Raw genomic sequence first — 24,287 nt, 5'->3', positions numbered from 1 at the left:
GATTGAGAGCCAGTAAAAACATGCAGCTGAGCTGCATTTTTACTGCCCCCAACCACCTCTCCTTAAAATGCTAAATCAGCAGCCAGGGGTGTACACATGCCATGATATTTTGTGGCTGTGGCAGGATTTATACCCCCTGTCGACCCATTTAAGGCAAAGGTGGATGTGCTGCAACTGCCCCCCTGTGGTAGTACAGCATTTAGGGAGTTAAAACAGTCTGTCAAATGCTTCTGAAAGGTGATCTGAATGCAGATCACCTTTCAGAGGAGCAAAAGTCCTTGCCGCAAGTGTAAACAAGTGCCTAACCATGGACTGTTCTCAGCATCCTCTCATGCAGTGCAGGGTTACGGTCTCTGCATTGAACTTGAGGCTGTTAGAAGACCTGTATAGTGGAGAAGGGACTGTGGGGTCTCGCCTTACTTCACGAAGGAGCCTTTGGGAGTGGAGGATCAGCGAGTAAAAAAATTAGCATTTAACCCTTACAATGCAAGGGAAGATTGTACCTTTCCCTGTAGTTCAGCCCTAAGGCTCAGTTCACACTGCTGCGACATGCGATCTGACCTGTGAGAACGCCATCCCATGACATGTCAAATTCAATCTTTCCATATGAGAGCCGTCTTAACTGACACTACACAAGTCGCTTCGACTTTAGAAAAGGTTCCTGCACTACTTTGGTCCAACTTGGGTGCGATTTCAGGCCTTGAAATTTGCAGGTAAAGTCGTACGACTTTGCCATCGAAGCAGTGTGGACCAAGCCTCATGCCTCGTACACACGACCAGTTTTCCCATCAGGAAAACTGCCATGACAGCTTTTGGCTGGGAAAACTGTCCGGGTGTATGATCCATGGCAGTTTTCTCGTCAGGAAAACTGCCGGGGATCCCGGCGGGAAAAATGAGGACATGTCCTTTTTTTTCCCTGCCGTGATTCCCGGCGGTCTTTTTCCCGGCAGTTTTCCTATGGGAAACACTGCGGTGGAGCATACACACGGTGGGGTTTCCCGGCAAAAGCTCTCATGGCAGTTTTCCTGCCAGGAAAACTGGCCGTGTGTAGGGGGGAAAAGCTGCCGAGCCGGTTCTTGGTTTTCCCGGCAGTGAAAAGTCAGCCGGGGAAACCCGTACGTGTGCATTAGACTGCTTTTACACTGCTCCTTTTAAAAAATGCATCAAAAAACGCATATACATTTCTGATGCATTTCCCATGCATTTACTGGTTGCCTAACTCCTAGCATGCACCTGTGAAACATAGACATGTTACTAAAAAATACACCAAAAACGCAACTGATGTGCTTTGTTTTTGACTTGTTTCTATTTAATTCAATGGGAAGCTGCGTTTTTTGGTGTGGTCCTGAAAAGCGCACCAAAGATGCAGCAAGCAAATGCAAAATGTACTGCACCTGCACCACAGTGGTAAAAAGAGTCCCATAAGATTTAAAGGGAAACATTTTTCTTGGGTATTTAGTGTGATGCCACGTACACACCATCACTTTATGTGATGAAAAAAAAACGACGTTTTAAATCATGAAATAAAACAACGTTTTTGAAACATAATTTTCAAAAACGACGTTGCCTACACACCATTGTTTTTTCAAAATGCTCTAGCAAAGCACAGTTACGTTCAGCACTCTTTTCCATTGAAGCTCGCTTCATAACTTGCTTCTGAGCATGCGCCGGTTTAAAAACGTTGTTTTAAACGTCGTTTTGCCCATACACTATCATTTTAATTGACACAAAAAACGACGTTTTGAAAAACGACACAAAAAATTGAAGCATGCTTCAATTTTTTTTTGTCGTTTTTCACAAGACATAAAACAACGTTTTCCCCCACACACGGTCATTTTAATTGACGTTTTTTAAAAGGTCGTTTTTTTTTCATCACATAAAGTGATGGTGTGTATGCGGCATCAGGCTGGGTTCACACTATTGCCTGCATGCGGCTCACAGCAGGGGTCTGGTGTGTCCCTGTTCACCGTTTCAGGTCCGATTTCAGCCAAAATGTTGGTGCTGAATTCAGACCTGAAACGGGAACCTTAAAGAGGTATATGTTTGGATGGTTGAAGAACTACAGAACCATAGAGAGGGGGAGGGGAGAGGGAATTTCTGATTCTCTGGGGGTACAGGTTTTTTTTGCTTTCCATGGATGTCCTCCCCGGGAAGCAGGGGGGGAAATAGATAGGTATGATTGATGTATATGTTTAAGGTATATCATAAGGCAGCAAGGGATGTATAAAAACAGGTAGGACTGTTACCGTGGCTGTATTATTGTTTGTGTATTATCTGTTTAATTTTATAATAAAAGGAAAAAACAAAAAAACAAAAAAAAACAAACAGATCAAAAGACACACAGGACCCTTGTGCAAATTCGCACCAGAGCCGCAGCGGAGATATGTGAACCGGCTCCATAGAGAGCCAGTCATAATCTCCTACCATGCAAATTGGGATGCGGGGAAACCCATAGGTGTGAACCCAGCCTGAAGGGGCACTAACATTTGTGATTCAGTTTGACCCAGCTCCCAATTGGGGATTTTATTTAAAGGGGTTTTCCACCTTTTTTTTACGTTTATTAAAAGTCAGCAGCTACAAAAAGTGTAGCTGCTGGCTTTTAATAAACTGACACTTACCTGCTCCACGGCTCCAGCGACGCGCCGGCCGGGGCTCCGCTCCTCGCCCCCCCTCGCCGGCCGGCGTCTTCATTCTTATTGTGGGCACCCGGCAGTGACAGCTTTCGGCTTCATGGCCGGGCACCCGCTGCGCATGCACGAGCGGCAGTGCGCATGCGCGAGCGGCGCGGCGCCGTCCGATTGGACAGGCGCTCGCCTACAGGGAGGGGCTGTGAAAAGGCGATTAAGCTAATCGCCTTTTCAGCCCCTCGGCGGAAGGAGGAAGTGGGACAGGAAGTCCCCTTCTCCTGAAGCCCCCACTCCCCCCCCCCAAAAAAATGACATGCCAAATGTGGCATGTAAGGGGGCGAGGAGTGGGTTAAGAGGAAGTTCCATTTTTAGGTGGAACTCCTCTTTAAGGACTGGTTCACACTGTTGCGTGGTGCGTGATCCACACCCCACTGCAGTGCAAATCACATGCGATGTCCGTGCGATGCAAATTTAGCCATACAGATAGTATGGCTGAATTCACATCACATTTGGACCAAACTCGCACAGGACCCTTTTTTTGGTCCGCAGCAGAATCGGATCGCATGGGTATTCACACCCGTGCGATCTAATTCCTTTCCGAACTTGCAGACAGCACCGCGATATGCAAACTGATTTGGGGGTGTCATTAAATTTTAATTGACACTCCCAGAAGTTTGCATAGGGCAGTGTGATATGGGAACCCGCAGTGGATTAGCAGGGTTCCCACATCGAAGCAGTGTGGATATACACCCCCCCCCCCATTTCACAAAGCTTGCTATTTGAGGGGAGCAGCTTTTATATTTTCTTATTTTGTTACTCATAGCGCAGAGTTCTTCTACGTTTTTTCAGTGTGAACCGGCCTTTAAATACTATTGGGAAGTATGGCATAATTATTGAGATCAGCATCTGTCTCAGAAGAGATCTGACAGGTTGGAACCTTTGAAAGCAGATATGACAACCTATAGGATGGCGTGCTAACCCCAGACCGCAATCACAGCCAGAAATAATTCTGTCCATCACAGAATCCTGGTAAACCTAATTAGTCCAACACAATCTGTTAAACGAACATCCACCTCAATAACTAAAGGCACGTCAGTTTTTTTCCCCCCCAGAAATAACGATTTACAAAAAAGGAAAAACTACAGCAGCTGTCCATAGTGACCAATTAGCTTTTAACTCCCAAATTAAACAAGAAATTAGACTTTTAACATGCTCTGTTCTGCTCCAGATTCTGAAAATCAGCTAAAATATGTTCATGCATGCGTATATAGATCACGGTCTAGTGTAAACTCCCTCTGTGACAACATGCAAACCTGTCCCAGCTTACCAGACATTGCTGCCTGTCCTCCTGGACATGGAAGATAAGCTGGTTGGGGGTCTGTATAGAAGGCTATCCTCCTCCTTGTCCTCCTCAGTCCATGTGGATCTGTTATTTGAACTTTATTCAGGCAGAGATCTCTAATCCACAGTCTTGTCAATAGTCAGCTCTGCAGGCACAGTGCTGTCACTGTCAGCTCCCAGGTCTGTCACACACACTTCTGAAACCTCCCCTTTCACTGTACAGGCATTGAACGCCCGTCTTCTGTTCTAGCTGACTAGAGGGGAGGAGAGAAAACACATATTAGAAGACATTCAATTAATCTGTTTTCCTTCATCGTCATACATTTGGCTGCATAAAACAAATTTAAAGGGTCACTCCATCCAAAACAATTTCTGTTTTTGGTAAATGCTGGTGGAGAGTTACACCGTCTGATGTCTGTGTGTATTTTCCTGAGCCTGCACACCTGCTGTGACCACAATGAGGTCCTACTCCCAACACCAGCGTCATCTGTTCTTGTACAAAGGGTTTTATTAAAAATACCGATCAACAGTATAATACAAGAACAGCGGTGGACACTACATTGAAAAATAATTGTAAAAACTTCAGGTATCAAAAAGATCAGTCTGGGACACAAATTTTTAACCCCTTCCCTACCGAGTCATTGTAAAATGATGTTGGCGACAACCCTTCCTCCCTCCATATGACGTCATATGACGTTCTGGGCTTCCCGGGCGGCTAGGGTAGGGTGACCAGACATCCCCGGTTTCAGGGGACAGTCCCCGGATTGAGGACACTGTCCCCGGACCAAGTCTGTCCCCAGTTTTGTCCCCGGATTGAATTTGAACAGGTGCTGGGGCAATTTCAAGAACAGTCAGTGCAGAATTAATAAAAAAAAAACAGAATTACACCCCCCACGCTCAGCCGCTCCTACTAGCTTAGGGGGTGTATTTTTTTCCATTACCTGTGCCCCCTTCTGATGATCATGTGCTGGTCGGAGCGGAGGGAATATTTCTTCAGTTTCGGGTGCATGCCCATTCAGCTCCGCTCACATGTTCTTCTGCCTTGGCTCAAGTCCCGGCCAGCCGCATGCCTGTTTATCTCCTTGCCTTCCCTGGCGGAGTGATCTTTCTCCGCTCCCCAACCAGTAGTAGCCGGGGACCCGGAGAGTAAGACTTGACAGGATGTGGGGCGGGTGGCGTCGATGGGCAGAGATTCGCTTATTGCCGCCATTACTAGTAAAAAAAAAAAATATGTCCCTGGATTTCATTTAAAAAATCTGGTCACCTTAGGCTAGGGGGCGTGCTTGCGCCCGCCGCATCGCCCGGGGGGCATGCCCGGTGGCCGCAATGTCTGCCAGACATCCGCAATTGCTCGCAATGATGGCAGGATCATGGATCTGTGTATGTAAACACACAGATCTATATCCTGTCAGAGGAGAGGAGACCGATGTGTGTTCCCAGTACAGAGGAACACACAACGGTCCCCTCCCCCTACAATTAGAATCACTCCCCAGGGAACATATTAACCCCTTGATTGCCCCCTAATGTTAAATCCTTCCCAGCCAGCCACATTTACACAGTAATCAGTGCAGTTTTATATCACTAATCGCTGTATAAATGTGAATGGTCCCAGAAACGTGCCAAAAGTGTCCGTCGCAATGTCACGGTCACAATAAAAATCGCAGATCGCCGCCATTACTAGTAAAAAAATATAAAAAATGCCATAAACCTATCCCTTATTTTGTCGATATAACTTTTGCGCAAACCAATCAATAAACGCTTATTGAGATTTTGTTACCAAATAATGTAGAAGAATACGTATCGGTTTAAACTTAGGAAAAATATTTTTTTTTAAGAAAAAATTGTGATATTTATTAAATCAAAAAGTAAAAAATATAGTGTTTTTAATTTTCAAAATTTTCGCTCTTCTTTTGTTTATAGCTCAAAAAATAAAAACCGCAGAGGTGATCAAATACCACCAAACAAAAGCTCTATTTGTGGGAGGGAAAAGCATACAAATTTCATTTGGGTACAGTGTTGCATGACCGCGGAATTGTCATTCAAAGTGCGACAGCGCTAACAAATAAAAATTGGTCTGGGCAGGAGTGGGGGGTGAAAATGCCCTGTATTGAAGCGGTAAAAAAAGGCCTTGGAAATCCAAGGGCAATCATGTGTGGTCAGCAAGAGGTTGTCAACCACTCGTAAGTCCTGATAAGATGGTAGCACGCTAGACTAGGTTTATGCGCTTGTGGACTTGCAGAGTCATATGTAAAACATGCGTCGAGAGCAAAATACAAAACATAACATTTCATCTGTTCCATCATGAAAACTGAATCCTTCTACATCAATTTATAATAACGAACCAATGAAAAGCAAGGCGCTAACACATATGTGATAATTGCATGTGAACAAAGAATAAAAAACAATCCAAATATACTTGGGAGCCCAAAGGTGAAAAAATATATATTTCTAAGAATGTTTAATAAATATTGTACAGTCAAAACAATGTTCCTAAATCTTGCTGAAGAAAGCGCCAATCACCGTGGCCTGGTATTAAAGGTGCCTCAGATACTCCCCATATAAGTGCTCCACCACAAAGTGCACAACATGCACGCTTACCAAGAGCATCTATGATATGTCTTTGGTGTCATAGGGTACAACTATTTTTACAGGTTGTTTTCACTATGTCCCACCTTGAGAATGGTATATGGCAAAAGAACACCACCAGCTGATCTCCTCAAACATCCATAACCAAGACCCAGGGAGAGATAAGAATCCAGGATAGTGTGATATCGTTTTATTAAAAGGATAAAAAAAAAAAAAAATGTTGCCACTCACATTTCAAGATTCTATAGTCAGCACCAACCCAACCAGCCTGTTCGATTGTCCTGCACTCCGCTCGGTCTGAGCATTTAACACCGCTCACCATCACGTATGGCAGTGGCGAAATGCATTTCGCTTGTCAGCATCGTCAGGAAGCTCATTACATTATTTACATTAGTTTTATACATCTGTTTTCAGTTAAAGCTGCATTAAATCCAAAAACCAAAAGTATTAGTAGCGCACCTCCTAAGGGGGAGCCGCAGTTTACTGGGATCCCCCACCCTGCACAACCAACCACACCACATTTTCACAGGCACTCCAGAGAACAGTCCATGACTTTGTTTTCGTTGTTTATTGAGGGTTTATTAACTTGGACGGGGATCAGTGGCGGCTGGTGCTCAATTTTTTTTTTTGGGGGGGGGCGCAAACAAACTGAAAAAAAAAACATAAATTGCAGCCACTGTGCCCATCAAACGTAGCTACTGTGCCCATCAATTGCAGCCACTGTGCCATCAAATGCAGCCACTGTGCCCATCAAACTCAGCCACTGTGCCCATCAAACGCAGCCACTGTGCACATCAAATGCAGCCACTGCACCCATCAAACACAGCCACTGTGCCCATCAAATGCAGGCACTGTGCCATCAAACGCAACCACTGTGCCCATCAAATGCAGCCACTGTGCCCATCAAATGCAGGCACTGTGCCATCAAACACAACCACTGTGCCCATCAAATGCAGCCACTGTGCCCATTAAGCGCAGCCACTGTACCATCAAACGCAGCCACTGTACCCATAAATTGTCACAAGTAAGAAGGAAAAAGTTGCGCTACTGATGAGAAAAAAAATCTATGTAGCCGCCAGCACTAACAATAGAACAGTATTGTGTACAAAAATAAAGAGAAAAAGTGCGGCGCTGAATAAGATAAGGTGAGAACTATATATAAAATGCAAGGAAAATAAGAGCCTGAATATGCCCCTACGAATAGTGAATATCGTCAGATATATATAAATGAACTGAATCAGCTAATACCAGCAATATAAGTGAAAATACAATAAAAATGGAATATGTGTAAATATAACACAATGGCAAAACAAAATGGTATAAGTCCCAATGAATCACAGATGTGTATAAGACACACAATGAAATTGTCACTACTGTGCCCATCAATTGCTGCCAGTGTGCCCATCAATTGCCGCTACTGTACCCATCAATTGCTGCCAGTGTGCTCATCAATTGTCACTACTGTGCCCACCAATTGCTGCCAGTGTGCCCATCAATTGCTGACACTGTGCCCATCAATTGCTGCCAGGGTGCCCATCAATTGCCACTACTGTGCCTACCAATTGCCACTACTGTGCCCATCAAATGCTGCCAGTGTGCATCCCCCACCCATCCGACACTTACCTTGTCTCGGTGGGGCAGCGGGTCACGACGGCAGGTGGCGAGCAGTGTCTGGTGTCCTCCACGCTCCTGTCTTCTCCCATTGTCTCTTCCCGTTCTCTGCGATAGGCATCCAATCACAGCGCCTGTCGTTTCAGCCAATCAGGTGACAGGTAACAGACCCGAGCACCTGATTGGCTGAGAGGCGGTTCAGTGTTAGAAAAGAGAATATTAATTCGCTTTGCTAACACAACGCTGAGTGAACAGCGAGCGCACTTTTTTGGACGCACCGCCACTGGCAGGGATGGGAAATTCTGGGATGCCCCACTTGCCTTTAGAAACAATTTAGCAACATCTTCAGGGACATCCTCCTGAACACAGTCTATAATACAATCTATATACAGCTTCCTCAACACTCCTTCTGCATTTTACTTGCTTGAACACTCCAGCTAAATCACGCAAATGGATCTGACAGGCACAGTTTGCACAGATGCCCCTTTCACTCCCAGGGGGAACTGGCTACATGTGGCAGTCATTCCCCTTGTAAGTCCCCGGTAGTGCTGCTGTACACACACTGTCCTTTCACTTGCGCTGCCATGCTTCCAGGAAGGGCATCCGTGTGCTGTTGCAGGATCCCTCCAGCACCTGACCCCCGGGCCCAAGGCCACTACACCCACCCCCCCTAGACTAGGAGGCATGCTTAAGGTAGCTCCACAGTACTATATCTCCACATCTTCCACCCAGCTGCCCCTGCCGGCATGCCTATTTATGAGTTGGACTTGCCCCCTGACAGCCATTTGCTTGGCATTGAGTCACCCAGCCTGACTCACTGAACCCTGACCTAGATTCACAGCTCAGGCTTAGCCCTGAGCCTAACTAGATTTTCCTACACTAACGAACCTACCTTACATCTAGCACACACTAGAGGGTGCTACACTTATAGTGCAGCTTGCCAATCCTTCAATGTGGCGGCTGAATTATTTGTTATATTCTTTGTTGTCACTGGTCATTGGGCCAGTGAGTCTGTTGTCCAGACAAAGTCGCAGTAAGAGGGTTGAAATAAACAATTGACACTGACAGGGATGTTTACAATGGCCAGATTTTCTTCATTTATGTAAATCCTTTATCCCAAAAGGTAAAAAAATAAAATAAAAGAGAACTGTTCCGGTATTTGCTTAACCACTTCAAAACCAGGACTGCATTTTTTGCTAGAAAATTACTTAGAACCTCCAAACATTATATTTTTTTTTAAGCAGATGCTCTGTAGAATAAAATGGTTGTTGTTGCAATTTTTTATGTTGCACTATATTTGTGAAGCGGTTTTATCTAACGTTTCTTCTAAATCAACGGTGGGTATAGGATAGTGTATATGGAGGTTTTCTATTTGGATTGAACTGGGTGGTCTTTTTTCAACCAGGTTAACTATGTAACTATATTAACCATTTTAATGAATTTTTTATATTAACCCTTTTAATGAATTTTTTATATTAACCCTTTTAATTAATTGTTTTATATTAACCCTTTTAATAAATTTTAGTGCTCACAAACCAATTTTTGGTAATATATAAACAATACAAATTTTTAGTAAAATATAAAAGAAGATATATAGATACCTTAAATGTGATGCTTTAAAATTGCATACAGCTGTGGGATGGCCCTATCAGGTCCCTGTGTCAGGTACCTGATAGGAGACTGAGTTGATGAGGTCGGCCTCTCTTATATCTCCTGTACTGGCTCCGCTGAGGATAAGACAGAAAAATCTGAAGGACAAGAGGGATACGAGTGCCTGATGTGGAAGATCCCGGACCGGCAGCTTGTCAGATTTCTGCAGACAAGAGTAAGCTGCAGTTTGCAGAGCTGGAACAGGAGACAACCAGGCAGGCAACCGAGGGTTAACAGAATCCAGGATCATAGACAGAAGCAGAGTCTCAGGAATAGCCAGGGTCATCAACAGGCGAGCAGCGAGGTACCAAATCATAAACAGAGCCAGAGTCAGGAACAGAGCCGGGTCAGAGGTGGGTAGCAGCACAGGAACATAATACAGAGCCGAGGTCAAGAACAAGCAGGGTCACCAACTAGGAAAGCACACAGGATCAGATCAGGATATAGGACACAGCTAAAGATCAGTCAACAAAGGACTGGAGGCTCCCTTTAAATAGGTCGTCAAAAAGAATTAGGCCTGTGCGCATGCACACACATGCGCCTGTTAGCCGTTCTATGGGAAACTCTATGCGCTTGCGCACATCTATTTGCCAGACATCTCACACTGATTCCCTGACATTGCCCCCCCTTAGGGGCAGCCTCCGGGTGCCCACTAGAGACCATTTTTTAGGATGAAGCTGGAGATAGGCTTGTACGAACCGTGGAGCATGGGCATTAGAGGCTGATTCCCAGGAGTTATCCTCAGGACCATAACCCTTCCATCTAATGAGGAATTGAGTCCGACCTCCCCTCTTCCTACAGTCCAGGATAGCCTCTACCTCGTATTCTTCCATACCCTCAATCAATAATGGGGCAGGAGTTTCAGAACCTCGATCTGGGAAGGGATTAGCAACCGTTGGCTTGAGCAGAGAAACGTGAAACACAGGATGAATCCTCAGATTACTCAGTAGGGACAATTTAAAAGCCACAGAGTTTATCCGCTTCTTAATTGAGAAAGGACCCAGGAATCTTGGGCTAAGCATCTTCGAGGGGCACTTTAATTTTAAATTAGCTGTGGACAACCAAACCCTGTCTCCTGGTTTCAGAAATCTCCTCTTCTTATCAAAAAAATGTTTAATTAGCTGCCTGTGTTTTCAAGATAGTCTCTCGCAAGAGTTGATACGTGTTAAGAAAGTCCAGACTCTCTTGTACAGCTGGTACAGTAGATTCCATGGGTACATCAGGTAGGAAGGAAGGGTGATACCCGTAAGTTATTGTATGCAAATTATGCCAAAGGAAGGAGAGACACCCAATCATCCTGTGAGAAGGACTAGAAACATTCAAGTTCAAGGGTCTGATTTATCCTCTCGGTCTGTCCATTTGTCTGTGGGTGGTACGCAGAGGAAAAACAGATCTGTAATGCTTCACACAGGGCTTTCCAGCAGGGAAAAGACCCTGGGAATCAATCACCCCATCCCTGAGTACCCTCCATTGGCTAGCCGTGAAGGATCGGGTTACATTCAAGACCCTCTACCTCACTCACAAATGCACACAAGGAAATGCTCCTCAATACCTATGCGAGAAAATAAAACACTACACCCCTAGTCACGCCCTCCGGTCAACTAACCAAAACCTCCTCCACATCCCCAAAACCCACTACAAATCTAAAGGAGAACGAATCGGCCTTCAGAAAAAAACGTAATACCCACCTCTTCTGAAGACACAGGACGGCACTGGATGCAAAAAGCACCTTGAGGCGATTTAGTTTGCATTTGTAGCGCTATACAAGTTACTCGCTCACTCACTCACTAAAAATTTGGAAGTAAACTGCACTCCACGGTCTGAGATAATACTGTCTGGGATGCCATGTAACCTTACGACCTCTTTGATTAATGCAGAAGCTGTTTCAGTGGCAGAGGGGGTTCCCTTTAAAGGTGACGAAGATAGTGGTGAATCCTTCAGATGGGGGAAGTTCCACAATAAAATCCATGGAAATCATATTCCAAGGCTTTTCAGGTACTGGAAGGAATTCCAACAGGCCCCAGGTCTTGACACGATCAGACTTGTTTCTGAGACATACAGAGCAGGACCTGACATTCTCTACAGTTCTTTAATAAATTTGGCCACCAAAAGGAATGAGAAACCAAATCTGTGGTCTTGGCACGGTCATTACACTTTTTGAGGAAATGAACTCTAAATTGTTCAGGAATAAAGACTTGTTCCTTGTGGAAGAAGAGTTCATCTTTTCATTGAAGATGCAGATCCAGGGGAGAAGTATGGTAAGCAACCGCCTCTTTGATTTGGGACATCACATCTGCCTGTAGGAGTAGGACGTTTTTGGCAGGCAAAATAGTGTCAGGTTTGGAAGATGGAGCCAACTCTGAGAACATGCGTGAGAGCGCATCAGGTTTACCGTTCTTGGATCCGGGGCGAAAGGTTAAATGGAAAATGAAATGTGAAAAGATGGCCTGTCGGGGTCTCAGTCGTCTAGCAGTTCTTAAGTATTCCGAATTCTTATGGTCTATAAAAATAAGAATAGGATGAACAGCCCCTTCCAACAGATAGCTATTAAAGCTACCCTGGAGGAATGGCGCTAACAGTTCTTGATCCCCCACATCATCATTCTTTTTTGAAGAACTTAGGGCCAGATTCACAGTGGAGATACGACGGCGTATCTTCTGATACGCCGTCATATCTCTGTTTCTATCTATGCGACTGATTCATAGAATCAGTTACGCATAGATAGCCAGAAGATCCGACAGGTGTAATTGTTTTACACTGTCGGATCTTAGGATGCAATACCGCGGCCGCCGCTGGGGGGAGTTTGCATCGTAAACCAGCGTCGGGTATGCAAATTAGGAGTTACGGCGATTTACGACGGATTTTCGCGTTCGCTACGTCACCGCTAGTCTAGTTTCCCGTCGCAAAGTTAGTTGTCGTTTTAGGTGCCCTAACTTTAGTCAGCAAGTGTATTGCTGTCTAAAGTATGGCCGACGTTCCCGCGTCGAAATTTAAAAATCAACGTCGTTTGCATAAGCCGTCCGGGAATACGGAATTACGCTACGCGCGTCGCCGTTCGAAAAAATGACGTCACGGCGCGCAATGCGCGACGGGAGTTCGGAAACGGAGCATGCGCGGTAGGTCCGGCGGGGGAGCGTGCCTAATTTAAATGGCACACACCCATTTAAATTAGCCCGCCTTGCGCCGGAGGCCGCCGACGTAGGTTTTCATCGCAAGTGCTTGGTGAATCAGGCACTTGCGATGAAAAATTGCGGCGGTGTAACGTATCTACGATCTACGTATCTACGATACGTTACGCCGCCGCTCTCCTATGTGAATCTGGCCCTTAGTTTCCTGGAGAAAAAGGCAATAGGATAGCTTAAGGACTTAGCCTCTTGTCTTTGAGATAGTAAAGCCCCAACTGCATTTTCAGAAGTGTCTACTTCGAGCACCTAGGCCAGAGCAGGGTCAGAGTGTTTTAGAATGGGGCAGAGGTGAACAATGTCTTTAGTTGATCTAAAGCGCCTTGAGCCTCTGGAGTCCATTTGAATGGGGCATGTTGCTTGGTCAACTTAGTAACTGGTGCAATGATACCAGAAAAGTTCTTTATAAACTTTCTATAAAAATTGGCAAACCCCACAAAGCGTTGAATGGCTTTCTTGTCTTCCAGAGCAGGCCATTCAAGTACAGCAGCAACTTTTTGCGGATCCATAGAAATGCCTTCCGCAGAAATGACAAGTCCCAGGAATTGGATAGTCGGTCTTTCGAATTCGCATTTCTCAGCTTTTGCGTAGAGATGGTGCTGCCAAAGTCTATTAAGTACCTTCTTTACATGACCCCTGTGAATGTCAAGAGAACTGGAGAATACCAGGATGTCATCCAGATAGACAATAATGAAGGTAATAATAATTCAATGTAGTCCCGAAATATATCATTGACAAGATGTTGAAACATGGCGGGGCATTGCAGAGACCGAATGGCATGACAAGATATTCGTAGCATCCAAAGCGCATTCGAAATGCTGTCTTCCATTCGTCTTTCTCACAAATTCTGACTAAGTTGTATGCACCCTCAAATCAAGTTAAGAGAATATTTGCGCCCCTCACAATCTCTGGAAAAGTTCAGGAATCAGAAGAAGTAAGTAGTGTTTTTTCTCCTTTATTTTGTTAAGGTCTCGGTAGTCTATGCAGGGTCTGAGGGTATGATCTTTCTTCTCGACAAAGAAGATTCCGGGTCCTGCGGGGGTTGTGGCAGGAGGAATGAATCCCTTCCTAAAGCTTTCATCGTTTTAATGACGGAGGGTTTCTAATTCAAGTTCAGAAAGAGGGTAAATACGGCCAAAAGGTATTTCAGCCCCAGGCAGCAACTCAATGGGACAGTCATAGGCCCGGTTGGGAGGGAGAGTATCCACATTTTTTTTAGTCAAGATATTCATAGTACACTGCAGGGACAAGTTTTGACACTTCAGGATCAGGCTGGATGGCCAGGAGAGGGGTAGTAGTATGTACTTCTTCTGGAACACAATGTACCAGGCATTAGGGAGAAGAGAAGAGGACCTCCCCCGTAAGCCAATTGATGCTGAGGTTATGTGCCCTCAGCCAGGGCATACCCAGAATAATAGGGAACATGGGTGACGTGATGAAATCTAGGTGTAGAAATTCTTGGTGGCCGGCAGAAGAAAGGCAAAGGATGGGAGCCGTTTCTTGTGTTACTGGGCCATTAGTACCAGAACCATCAGCAAGGTAAACCACAAACACTTGTTTCTTGGTACAAAGAGGAAGATTGTGCTGGGTGCAAAACTAGAGTCCACAAAGCAGCTACAGGCACCAGAGTCTATAATTGCAGGAACAGAGACGGTCCTTTCAGCAAATTTCAGATGAAAAAGAAGGGTGAGGTGAGTAAGTGTGAACTCGATTAGTCCCAGATGGATGCATCGTGTGGATCTAATTAGTAGGAGACTTGCATGGCTTTACTGGACAGGTTTGTGGGTAGTGACCGGTACTGCCACAGTAGAAGCAGAGGTTAGAACAATGGCGTTGGAGACATTTGGCTGCGGACAGAGAGGGTCTTCAGAAACTTCTCTGTGAAGGGTCTCGGTTTGACTTTGTTGTGTCACCGGTAAGGCAAGAAACTGAATTCTTGGGTCTGGGGTAAACCAAAGAGTCTCTGTTGGCTTTCTTAGACAGGCGCTCCCGTAGCCGTCGGTCAATCTGGATGACAAGATTAACCAGGTCCTCCAAAGCTGTTGGTACTCCCACTCTGGCAAGTTCATCCTTTATGAAGTCAGATAAACCCAGACGAAACTGGTAATGGAGAGCTCATTGGTTCCAGTCTGTATTATTACTCCAGAGACGGAAGTCAGTCACGTAATTCTCCACAGGCCTCTGACTCTGCTGCAATTTGCTCAGCATTTGTTCTTCAGTCTGACTATGGAAAGGGTCAGCGTATAGCTGAGACATGGCAGAGAAAAAGGAGTCCATAGAAGCCAGGGCTGAGTCATGTTGCTCACAAAGATGAAAAGCCCAGGATTGGGGCTCATCCAGAAGGAGGGAGATAATGAATTCCACCCTAACATCTTGTGTAGAGAAGGTTCGTGGCAGGAGGGAGAAGTAAAGCTCACAAGAGTTGCGGAAAGTCCGAAATTTCCTGCGATCTCCAGAGAACCATTCAGAGATAGGCACTCGGGGTTCAGGAGGGAGGAAGGTCCCACCAGATGTGCTGATCTCTGTCTAGGTAGCTTCATCTGTAGTAGTAGGAGGACCCGAAGATGGCAAAGTCTCTGTGCCAGTTGGCAATCGATTTTCCATGCGATTAAGTTTCACTTTGCAGCCCTTGCATGATGTGAGATGCGGAAATCGATCGACAAATGTCCTCCGGTGGAGAGGCCTCCCTTTCAGACTCCATCATTGGCTGACTGATACTGTCAGGTACCTGATAGGAGACTGAGTTGATGAGGTCGGCCTCTCTTATAGCTCCTGTCCTGGCTCTGCTGAGGATGAGACAGAGGAAGCCGAAGGACAAGAGGGACATGAGTGCCTGATGTGAAAGATCCCAGGCTGGTAGCTTGTCAGAGTTCTGCAGACTGGAGTAAGCTGTGTTGTGCATAGCTGGAACAGGAGACAGCCAGGCATGCAACTGAGGATTAACAGAAGTCAGGATCATAGACAGAAGCAGAGTCTCACATGATTGCGGACTCCTGCATGCTTGTGTGCGCCCGTTAGCCATTCTATGGGAAAATCTACGCGCTTCCGCACATCTATGTGCCAGATTTCTCACAGGAATTCCCTGACACCCTGCCTGCAAAGAGCATCTGCTTTAGGCCTTGCTGAGCCAGTGTCAGGCATAATTCAAGCAAATCAGTGCTAGTTGGTCCAGGAAGTGCAAGCAAGTGATGTGGAGTCAGGAGTGATAGTCTGCAAGCAAGAAAGTGCAGGAGGAGAGAATAGGAGATTGTATATACCGTGGTGTATATAGTTGGTCCCAAATTTCAATTGTCAATTACCTGGGCATCTCATAAGTTTCCTATCCCCATCCAAGTTAAATTCCCCTCAATAAAATACAAAAAAAACAAGTGCAAGGACTGCTTTCATGTCTCTGGATGCTTAAAAAATTTGTGTGCCTGGCTGGGCATGGTGGCAGACAGACTACTACATTTAGCAGCCCCTGCAGGTAACACTACATTTAGGTTCTCATCCGGGATCGTCTGTTCATGGGTAACCTGCCAGCCTTTGCCCCTAGCAACCGAAGTTGACCAAGCCCGGAAACTGCACTTTGTTCCACCAATTGAGGAATCAAACTCTGGGGAAGGATTCATGTGCTCTGCCTTCATATAGTACTACAGCATTGAGTACAGTTGTCCCCACCAACCAGCGATTGCCGCTTGCCAAGTTATTGCTGCCCTGCTTACCCAGTTGCCCAACCATGGCTGGGATGGACACTTGTGCAAAAATCTGTAATTCAGTAACTTTCTGCTATGTGCTGTGCGACCGCGCCCATGGATTACAAATATGTCCAGCTATCTGCTAATGTTGGACATCTCGAGTGATCCCTCCAGTGAGGCATGGGCTACAAACTTTATTGCTGCTACCGGCAACCACCAGAAAAGTCAGCGTTCAGTTGCTTTCAGTTGTTTGGGCACAACATGCCTGCAAACATGACTGCTAGTTTCCACATGCCTGCAAACTTCAGTTTGTCTAACAAGGGGTTACAGCAGCACGCTGGGTGAGGGGCCTGCCTATCAGTTCCACAGATGCCATACTGTCTGGAAGCAATGGGGTGGTGCCACGCCCTAGAGGAGACCCAACATTCCCTGCAAGAAGACATCACAGGGCGGAGGAGCAAGGGTGGTCGTGTATTCCCAGCACTCACCTGGTTGCTTGATTTGCAGGAGCGGACACTGGTGTCCTAGAGAACCACTTATCTTTGATGGGCCTCAATCGCTTCCAGGCAGGCTCTCAACAGAGCTCAACCCTGTTGTCACTGGTGAAGCACTAAACCCCTTTGGTCCATGGGGGAGCCCTGGTGGGTGCTATCGACCTCCTCCTCCACCAGGTCTGGAGAGCCTGGGTGTTGCTCTGCGGATGACGTGGTCATGTGGTGACCTTAGCAACACTGGTCCGCAGTGCATTGTGTCTTGGCAGAGTACCAGGTAGTCACACGGAGCCTCCCCAACTGGGAGCACCTTAAAGAGGAAGGTCCGGCACTCCCCAAAACATGCCCAGGATGAGAGAGACGATGTCAAGGCTCCACACCCAGAACATACAGAAACCAAGGTTTCTGTGATCCCAGTTGTCGCACACTGCCAGAATTCTAGACATGATATAAAGTCCAGTGTCCAGAAAAACATCACTGATATTAGGTGATATTAAGCGGGACCATGCCACCTGAGCTACAGGCTGTTTTAATATTTTGTAGTGCTTTTAAAAAAAACCACAATATTTTGTACTTTTTACTATAATAAATATCCCCAATTTTTTTTAAAAACAGCTAATTTTTTCCTCAGTTTAAGCCAATATGTAATTTACATATATTTGGTAATAAAAATCGGAATAAGCATATATTGATTGGTTAGCGCAAAAGTTATATTGTCTACAAATTTTTTTACTAGTAATGGTGGCGATCTGCGATTTTTTTTCTGTACTGCCACATTATGACGGACACATCGGACACTTTTGACACATTTTCGGGACCATTGGCATTTATTCAGTGATTATTAGTGCTATAAAAATGCACTGATTACTGTGTAAATGTCACTGGCAAGGAAGGGGTTAACACTAGGGGGCGATCAAGGGGTTCAAGGGGGCAATCAAGGGGGTAACTGTGTTCCCTATGTGTGTGTTTTAACTTTGGGGGATGGGGCTGACTATAGGAGATGAGAGATCATGGTTCCAAGCTCATAGGAACTCATGATCTCTCTCTCCTCTCCTCACAGAACTGGGATTTGTGTGTTTATGCTTAAACGCTTTATTTGGTAAAAGTGCAAAAAATAAACATTTCACAGTCCAGCATGGAAGACATTATACTTTCTAGATCAATAACTAACACTACAGATGAAGTGCTGCCCCGGCATACCTGAAAAAAGTGCATTCCAGAGTTCTTAGTCCTTTCAAGGCTCTCTCAAGTGTAAATCCTGATGAGGCACATTCCAGCACTGGTGTCCTTGGGGCAAATCCCAGGTTCCGATAGCTTCACATCCCGATAGTGATCAATAGCATCCTTCTAATACGGGATTATTTGTGATAACTAAAAGAATGCTTGAAACATTCACACAACAATTTTTCATAAATAGTGTACCCACGGTTACCCATAGACTTCTACAGTATTAGATCGATAATTTTTGATGCGTTTCCTGAAAGCATACCAAAGATGCAGCACGCATGTCTTTGGTTGGAGCAGTGTGAAAGGGGCCTTGAGGCCAAAACTTAAAGGGTCACTAAAGATTATTTTTTTTTTTAGCTAAATAGCTTCCATTACCTTACTGCAGTCCTGGTTTCATGTCCTCATTGTTCGTTTTTGCTCTGATGTTGCTGTAATTCTGCTCTGTTCTGGACATTTCCTGGTTGTCTGTTTCCTTTGGACCACAGTACTGGGAGCTTCTAGTTTCGTTTTCAAACCCTCACTTCTCTATGGCTCTATACAGCACAGAGGCAGCATAACATGCAAAAACGAAACTGAAACTGTAGGTACATTATATGATTGTTTTTTATCTATTTTTAATCGTTTTTAAAAGGAATCAGTTAACTATAAAGGCCCGGATTCAGAAAGCACTTACGCTGACGTATCTTTCTATACGCCGCGTAAGTGCACTGATGCGCCGTCGTATCTATGCGCCTGATTCTTAAAGTTAGATACGCCTGAATTTTGGCTCCATCCGACCGACGTAAGTCGCCTACGCTGTCGTATCTTGGGCGCATATTTACGCTGGCCGCAAGGTGTGCTTTCATTGATTTATGCGTTAAATATGTAAGTGAGCGAGATACGCCGATTCACGAACGTACTTACGCCTGTCGCAGTAATCTACACCGTTTACGTAAGGCATACGTCCGGCGTAAAGTTATTCCACCTAAAGCAGGGGTAAGTCATGTTAGGTTATGGACCAGGAAACAGCTGTCGTATTTTACGTCGTTTCGTAAGCCGTACGTGAATGGGGCTGGGCGTAGGTTACGTTCACGTCGTAGGCATTGAGCCGTCGTTTCTTAGGGAGTATATGCAACGTGATTCTGAGCATGCGCCGTTCGTTCGGCCCTTCATTTACATGGGGTCACGCTTCATTATAATAGATCACGCCCACTACCTTCCTCATTTAAATTAGGCGGGCTTACGCCGGGCAATTTACGTTACGCCGGCGCAAGTTTTGGAGCGAGTGCTTTGTGAATACTGTTCTTGCCTCACTGATTTACGTCGGCGTAGCGCATATGAGATGCTCTACACCGGTCTAAAGATGCGCCGCTGTACGTGAATCCGGGCCTATGTCTCTATACCCTGTAAACAGTAATTTGAGCAAAAAAAATGTTTTCCTTTACAACTCCTTTAACCTCAGGATTTAATGACCCATTACTTAAAGTGATTGTAAAGGTTAATTTAAAAAAAAATAACAATCAATTCATAGTTACCTGCAAGGGTTTTGCACAGAGCGACCCCAATCCTCTTCTGGCGTCCCCCGGCAGCACTCCTGGCTCCACCTCCTCATCGAATGCCCCAACAGAGAGGTGCGGGTGCGCTCCAGAGTCCTTCTGCTGCGTCCATTGACACAGAAAGCAGGACTCAGCCAAGCCCCTGGCTCCTGTGTCACTGAATTTGATTGACAGCAGCTGGAGTCAATGGCTCCTGTTGCTATCAATCTGTCCAATGAGGACCCGAGACAGTGGCTGGAGCTGCTGGGCTCGGGCTCGTTGATCAGGTTCAGGTAAGGAAAAGGGGGGCTCTGGGGAGCAGCTGCACCACAAAGGGTTTTTCCCCTAATGCATAGATTGCATTAAGGTGAAAAACCTTGAGACTTTACAACTCCTTTTAATATCCCATCCTTATTACTTATTTTTTATTGTATTTATTTATTTCAGAGCTTTATATAGGGCCATCAATTTATGATTTTCTAAATACATTTTACAACTTCCAAAGTTCATAAACAAAATTATAAATTGCAAAACCCAGCACATAGAATTGGTGTCAAAGAGTCTGATGAGATACGTGCAGGTGTTATGTGTACACAGGTGTTGCTTTCACATGCTACAGCCGGTTAGGCCATGGGTGATTTCTAGTGTTGAGCAGAATACGCCATATTCGATTTCGCGATATATCTCGAATATATAGTCGAATATTCGAGATATATTCGCTAAATTCGAATATTCGTGATATTTTATCGAAATGAAATAATTGCGAATTTTCGCTATTGCGAATGCGAAAATAATTGCGAATTTTCGATAACTGCGGTAGGAGCACTCTGATTGGCTCAGAATATTCGTGATATTTTACAATACAAAATAATTGCGAATATTCGGCAAATGCGGAAGGAGCACTCTGATTGGCTCAGAATATTCTTGATATTTTACAATACAAAATAATTGCGAATATTCGGCAAATGCGGAAGGAGCACTCTGATTGGCTCAGAATATTCTTGATATTTTACAATACAAAATAATTGCGAATATTCGGCAAATGCGGAAGGAGCACTCTGATTGGCTCAGAATATTCTTGATATTTTACAATACAAAATAATTGCGAATATTCGGCAAATGCGGAAGGAGCACTCTGATTGGCTCAGAATATTCTTGATATTTTACAATAGAAAATAAAAAGTCTTTTGCATTGGTGGTGATTCTTTACTCTATCCATCTGTCACAGCCGTTTGTCAATCAAACACCTTGAAGATTGAACACGTTCATGCTGCATGCTTTGGACTTTTTTTCACTTCACATATCAAAGACATTTTTATGAAAGATTATTTTTCTATTATCGGGACTATATTTCTTTATATATTTGTTTCACTGTGTATTTCACAAGTTATTTGCGCTTGCTTATTTTATAATTTGCCCACATGTCTTGTCACTAGACATATTTTTTATTCTTGTAGAGCGACTCCATTTTCTGTCTTGTATTAATTTATGTTGTATAACATTTTTGAGTTGCTGCTGTATTCTCCCCTTTTTTTAAGGTATGCGCAATTTTTTCCTTCTTACAAAAAAAAATAATATCAAACATACAAATATTCATAACAGAAACATACACAAAGCCCCCCCCCTTTTGCATCAGAGACAATCAGAGTTCTCCTACCACAGTTATCGAAAATTCGCAATCATTTTCGCATTCGCATCAGCGAAAATTCGCAATTTTTTTTTTTTTATATTCGGCAACATAAAAGGATCGCCTCAGCTTAGCTACTCGGCCCAGGGTCTCTAATCATACCAGCAATGCTTTTAGACGTCGATAGGATGTGATCTGTTTTAAAAATAAAATTGAAAAAATGCGAATATTCGGAATTGCGAATATTCATTGCGAAATTCGAAATATATCGCGAATACTCGAATATGCCATATTCGAGCCGAATATTCGCAATACGAATATTCGTGAGCAACACTAGTGATTTCATGATGTTGATGGACACCAAACCCTTGTGTAAGAAGGCTCTGTTTAAAACAACCATTCTTCAACTCATGTGCTCCATTGTAGATGCTAGAACTGTTTGTTTGTACTGTGCCTAAGGGTAAAATATGCGAACTTATGATCCATGAGTAGAATTCACTAAGACTGGTGGCCCATGACACCAAACTGACTAGAACTTTTGACAAATGGAAGGAGGACATCCCAGCCCTGGGAGAGGACGAATGGGAAGATTGTATATCTACCTTCATTCCATCTATGATAGTCGCCAGGGATAGGTTCATCCAACTTAAGTTCATACACAGAGCATACTATACTCAACAGAGAATGGTGAAAATATACCCACATCTCGATGCCAATTGACCTAGATGTAGAAATGAGGAGGGAACGCTTTGGCATATGGTCTGGTCCTGCCCAAAGCTTGGGAGGGGATAGCAGACAAGTTGAGCGACCTGAGCGGGACAAGGGTACCGGCAGAACCCTTTGTGCTTCTGTTGAGCTACTTGGAGGAGATCGAGGGGGATCGATACACCAAATTGTGTATTACCTTCTCACTGTTCTACGCCAGAAGGGAGATAATGCTACACTGGAAATCGGCCATCCCACCCACCCTTGAATCCTGTAAAAAAAGCAATTAACTCTGTATTACCATTGTACCAACTCACTTAAGAGAGCAGGCAATGTCCAAGTAAATTTGATAAACTGTGGTCAGCATTGATAGACGCATGTGGGTAAGGGAATGTGGTTGGGTGATCCGAGGTGAACGGTTGGGGTATTTTCCTCTGGGCATTGGGAGTCTCTCCCATTTATGATAGTGTCCCACAGGGCGTCACGGAAACTGGGGGCCATTCCCCCCGTGACACAAAGTCAACACCCGGTTAGGCCTGGGGGTAGCTAATGATTATGGGTCTAGATATCCGTCCTTCTTGAGCGAGCCAGACTCGGAACGCTCCCCTGCAGGATTGACTGTTATGTGTATGTGTCGTTGACATTCTTTTACTGTGGATTAACTCTGTAGAAGATATCTATGTTGAATGGAATGTATGCCTATAGCTGACTATGCTGTACTTCTGAACTGTTTAATAAAAACATTTCTGTTAAAAAAAAAAAAGACTGGAGCAGACAGATACTGGAGTAACCAATGAGCTTCTGTCTTTCATTTTTAAAACTCTTCTAAAAGCTTTTCTTCCGGCAGGAGAAAAGAATCATCAAAACCATGTCTAAGCCAAGTTTTCGCAAAAATTGGGACCTAAATCGCACTGGACACCAGGCAAGGAACCCTCAGCTATACATATGTAAACACGCCCTTATGAGTAAAGAAAAGTCCCTCTTCTTTAGGAAGTTAAGTCATTGTTTACCAAACCACAAAACATATTTCCTAAAGAAATATTTGACCTGCTCACATCTCATATTTAGGACTGGCAAATTAATTTGGAATGACACTCAAAGGAAAGGCCAAATCTTCAAACGCAAGTGGAGGGTATTCATTCTGGTGTATTATTAATTATTCTGTTGCTGTCTACTATAGACCTTTCCCTGCCAAGGTGATTTTTGTGTTTTTTTGTGCGCTCGTTTAAAAAAAAAAGCAGAGATCCTGGAGAATAAAATGTTGGTAGTTTAAAGTCTTTATGTCAAACAATAATATCGCAATAGTTTTTACAGCACATTTTCAGGACAAAGAAAACAAAGATTAGCCTTTGTAAGCACAGTATACTACCCAATGTTTTGGTAAAACAAAAAAGACAAGGTTTCACCAAGTAAATAGATACCAGATATGTCAAACCTTATAACTGTGCAACTTTGCTACCCCCAGTTTTCCATAACAGCCCCAACAGGTCATGAGTTTTGAGTTACCAGTGAATATTGACCCTAGAATGATTGCTCTCACTCAATGTAAAATGTGTAGCACAATTGACAATTTTATGCTACATAGGTGCCCCAGATCGTTTGTTTACAATCATATGGGGGTGGTATACTAACATTTTTTTGTGTAACTTAAATTTTTTTGAGTTTATTTTCACTTAACTTTATTTACATCATATTGGGGACCAAAAGTTCCCAATTCGCTATGACAGGTTCTCTTCAGTGAGACATCAGCGGTTTATTGGACCCTTGATATCTCATCTACTTTCTACTGAAGCTAATAGAATGCTCCATTAGCTTCTTCCCCAGCCATAGCAACAGCCAAACGTAATGTAATGCACATTGCTCTTGTGTACATTCTAGCAGAGTCTGGAGGTTGGGTCATTGGAAGCTGTAAGTGTGCGTAAAGCCCCTCGCTGCTGCCGATTTATGACCTAAAGCAGGGGTGCCCAACCAGTGGTCCGGGGGCCACATGTGGCCCGTGGAGCCCTTTGATGTGGCCCTTGACCTCCTGCTCTGGGATGGCAGGTTGGC

General features: G+C 44.4%; 1 protein-coding gene across 2 annotated transcripts in view; it reads right to left on the bottom strand.

The window, feature by feature from the left end:
- Positions 1–4,212, bottom strand: part of LOC120909096 (synaptotagmin-15-like) — a 126,949-nt gene extending 122,737 nt beyond the window's left edge. The window contains exon 1 of one of the 2 annotated variants that reach the window (XM_040320747.1): positions 3,955–4,212. In XM_040320747.1, coding sequence (XP_040176681.1) covers positions 3,955–3,961 — 7 coding nt within the window. In that variant the 5' untranslated portion in view covers positions 3,962–4,212. The remainder of the gene's footprint in view (positions 1–3,954) is intronic. The other variant, XM_040320748.1, reaches the window with a different exon arrangement.
- Positions 4,213–24,287: the final 20,075 nt, after the last annotated feature.

Source organism: Rana temporaria, chromosome 8, assembly GCF_905171775.1.
Source record: "Rana temporaria chromosome 8, aRanTem1.1, whole genome shotgun sequence".
NCBI lineage: Eukaryota > Metazoa > Chordata > Amphibia > Anura > Ranidae > Rana > Rana temporaria.
This window is presented reverse-complemented; position numbering and strand designations above follow the sequence as displayed.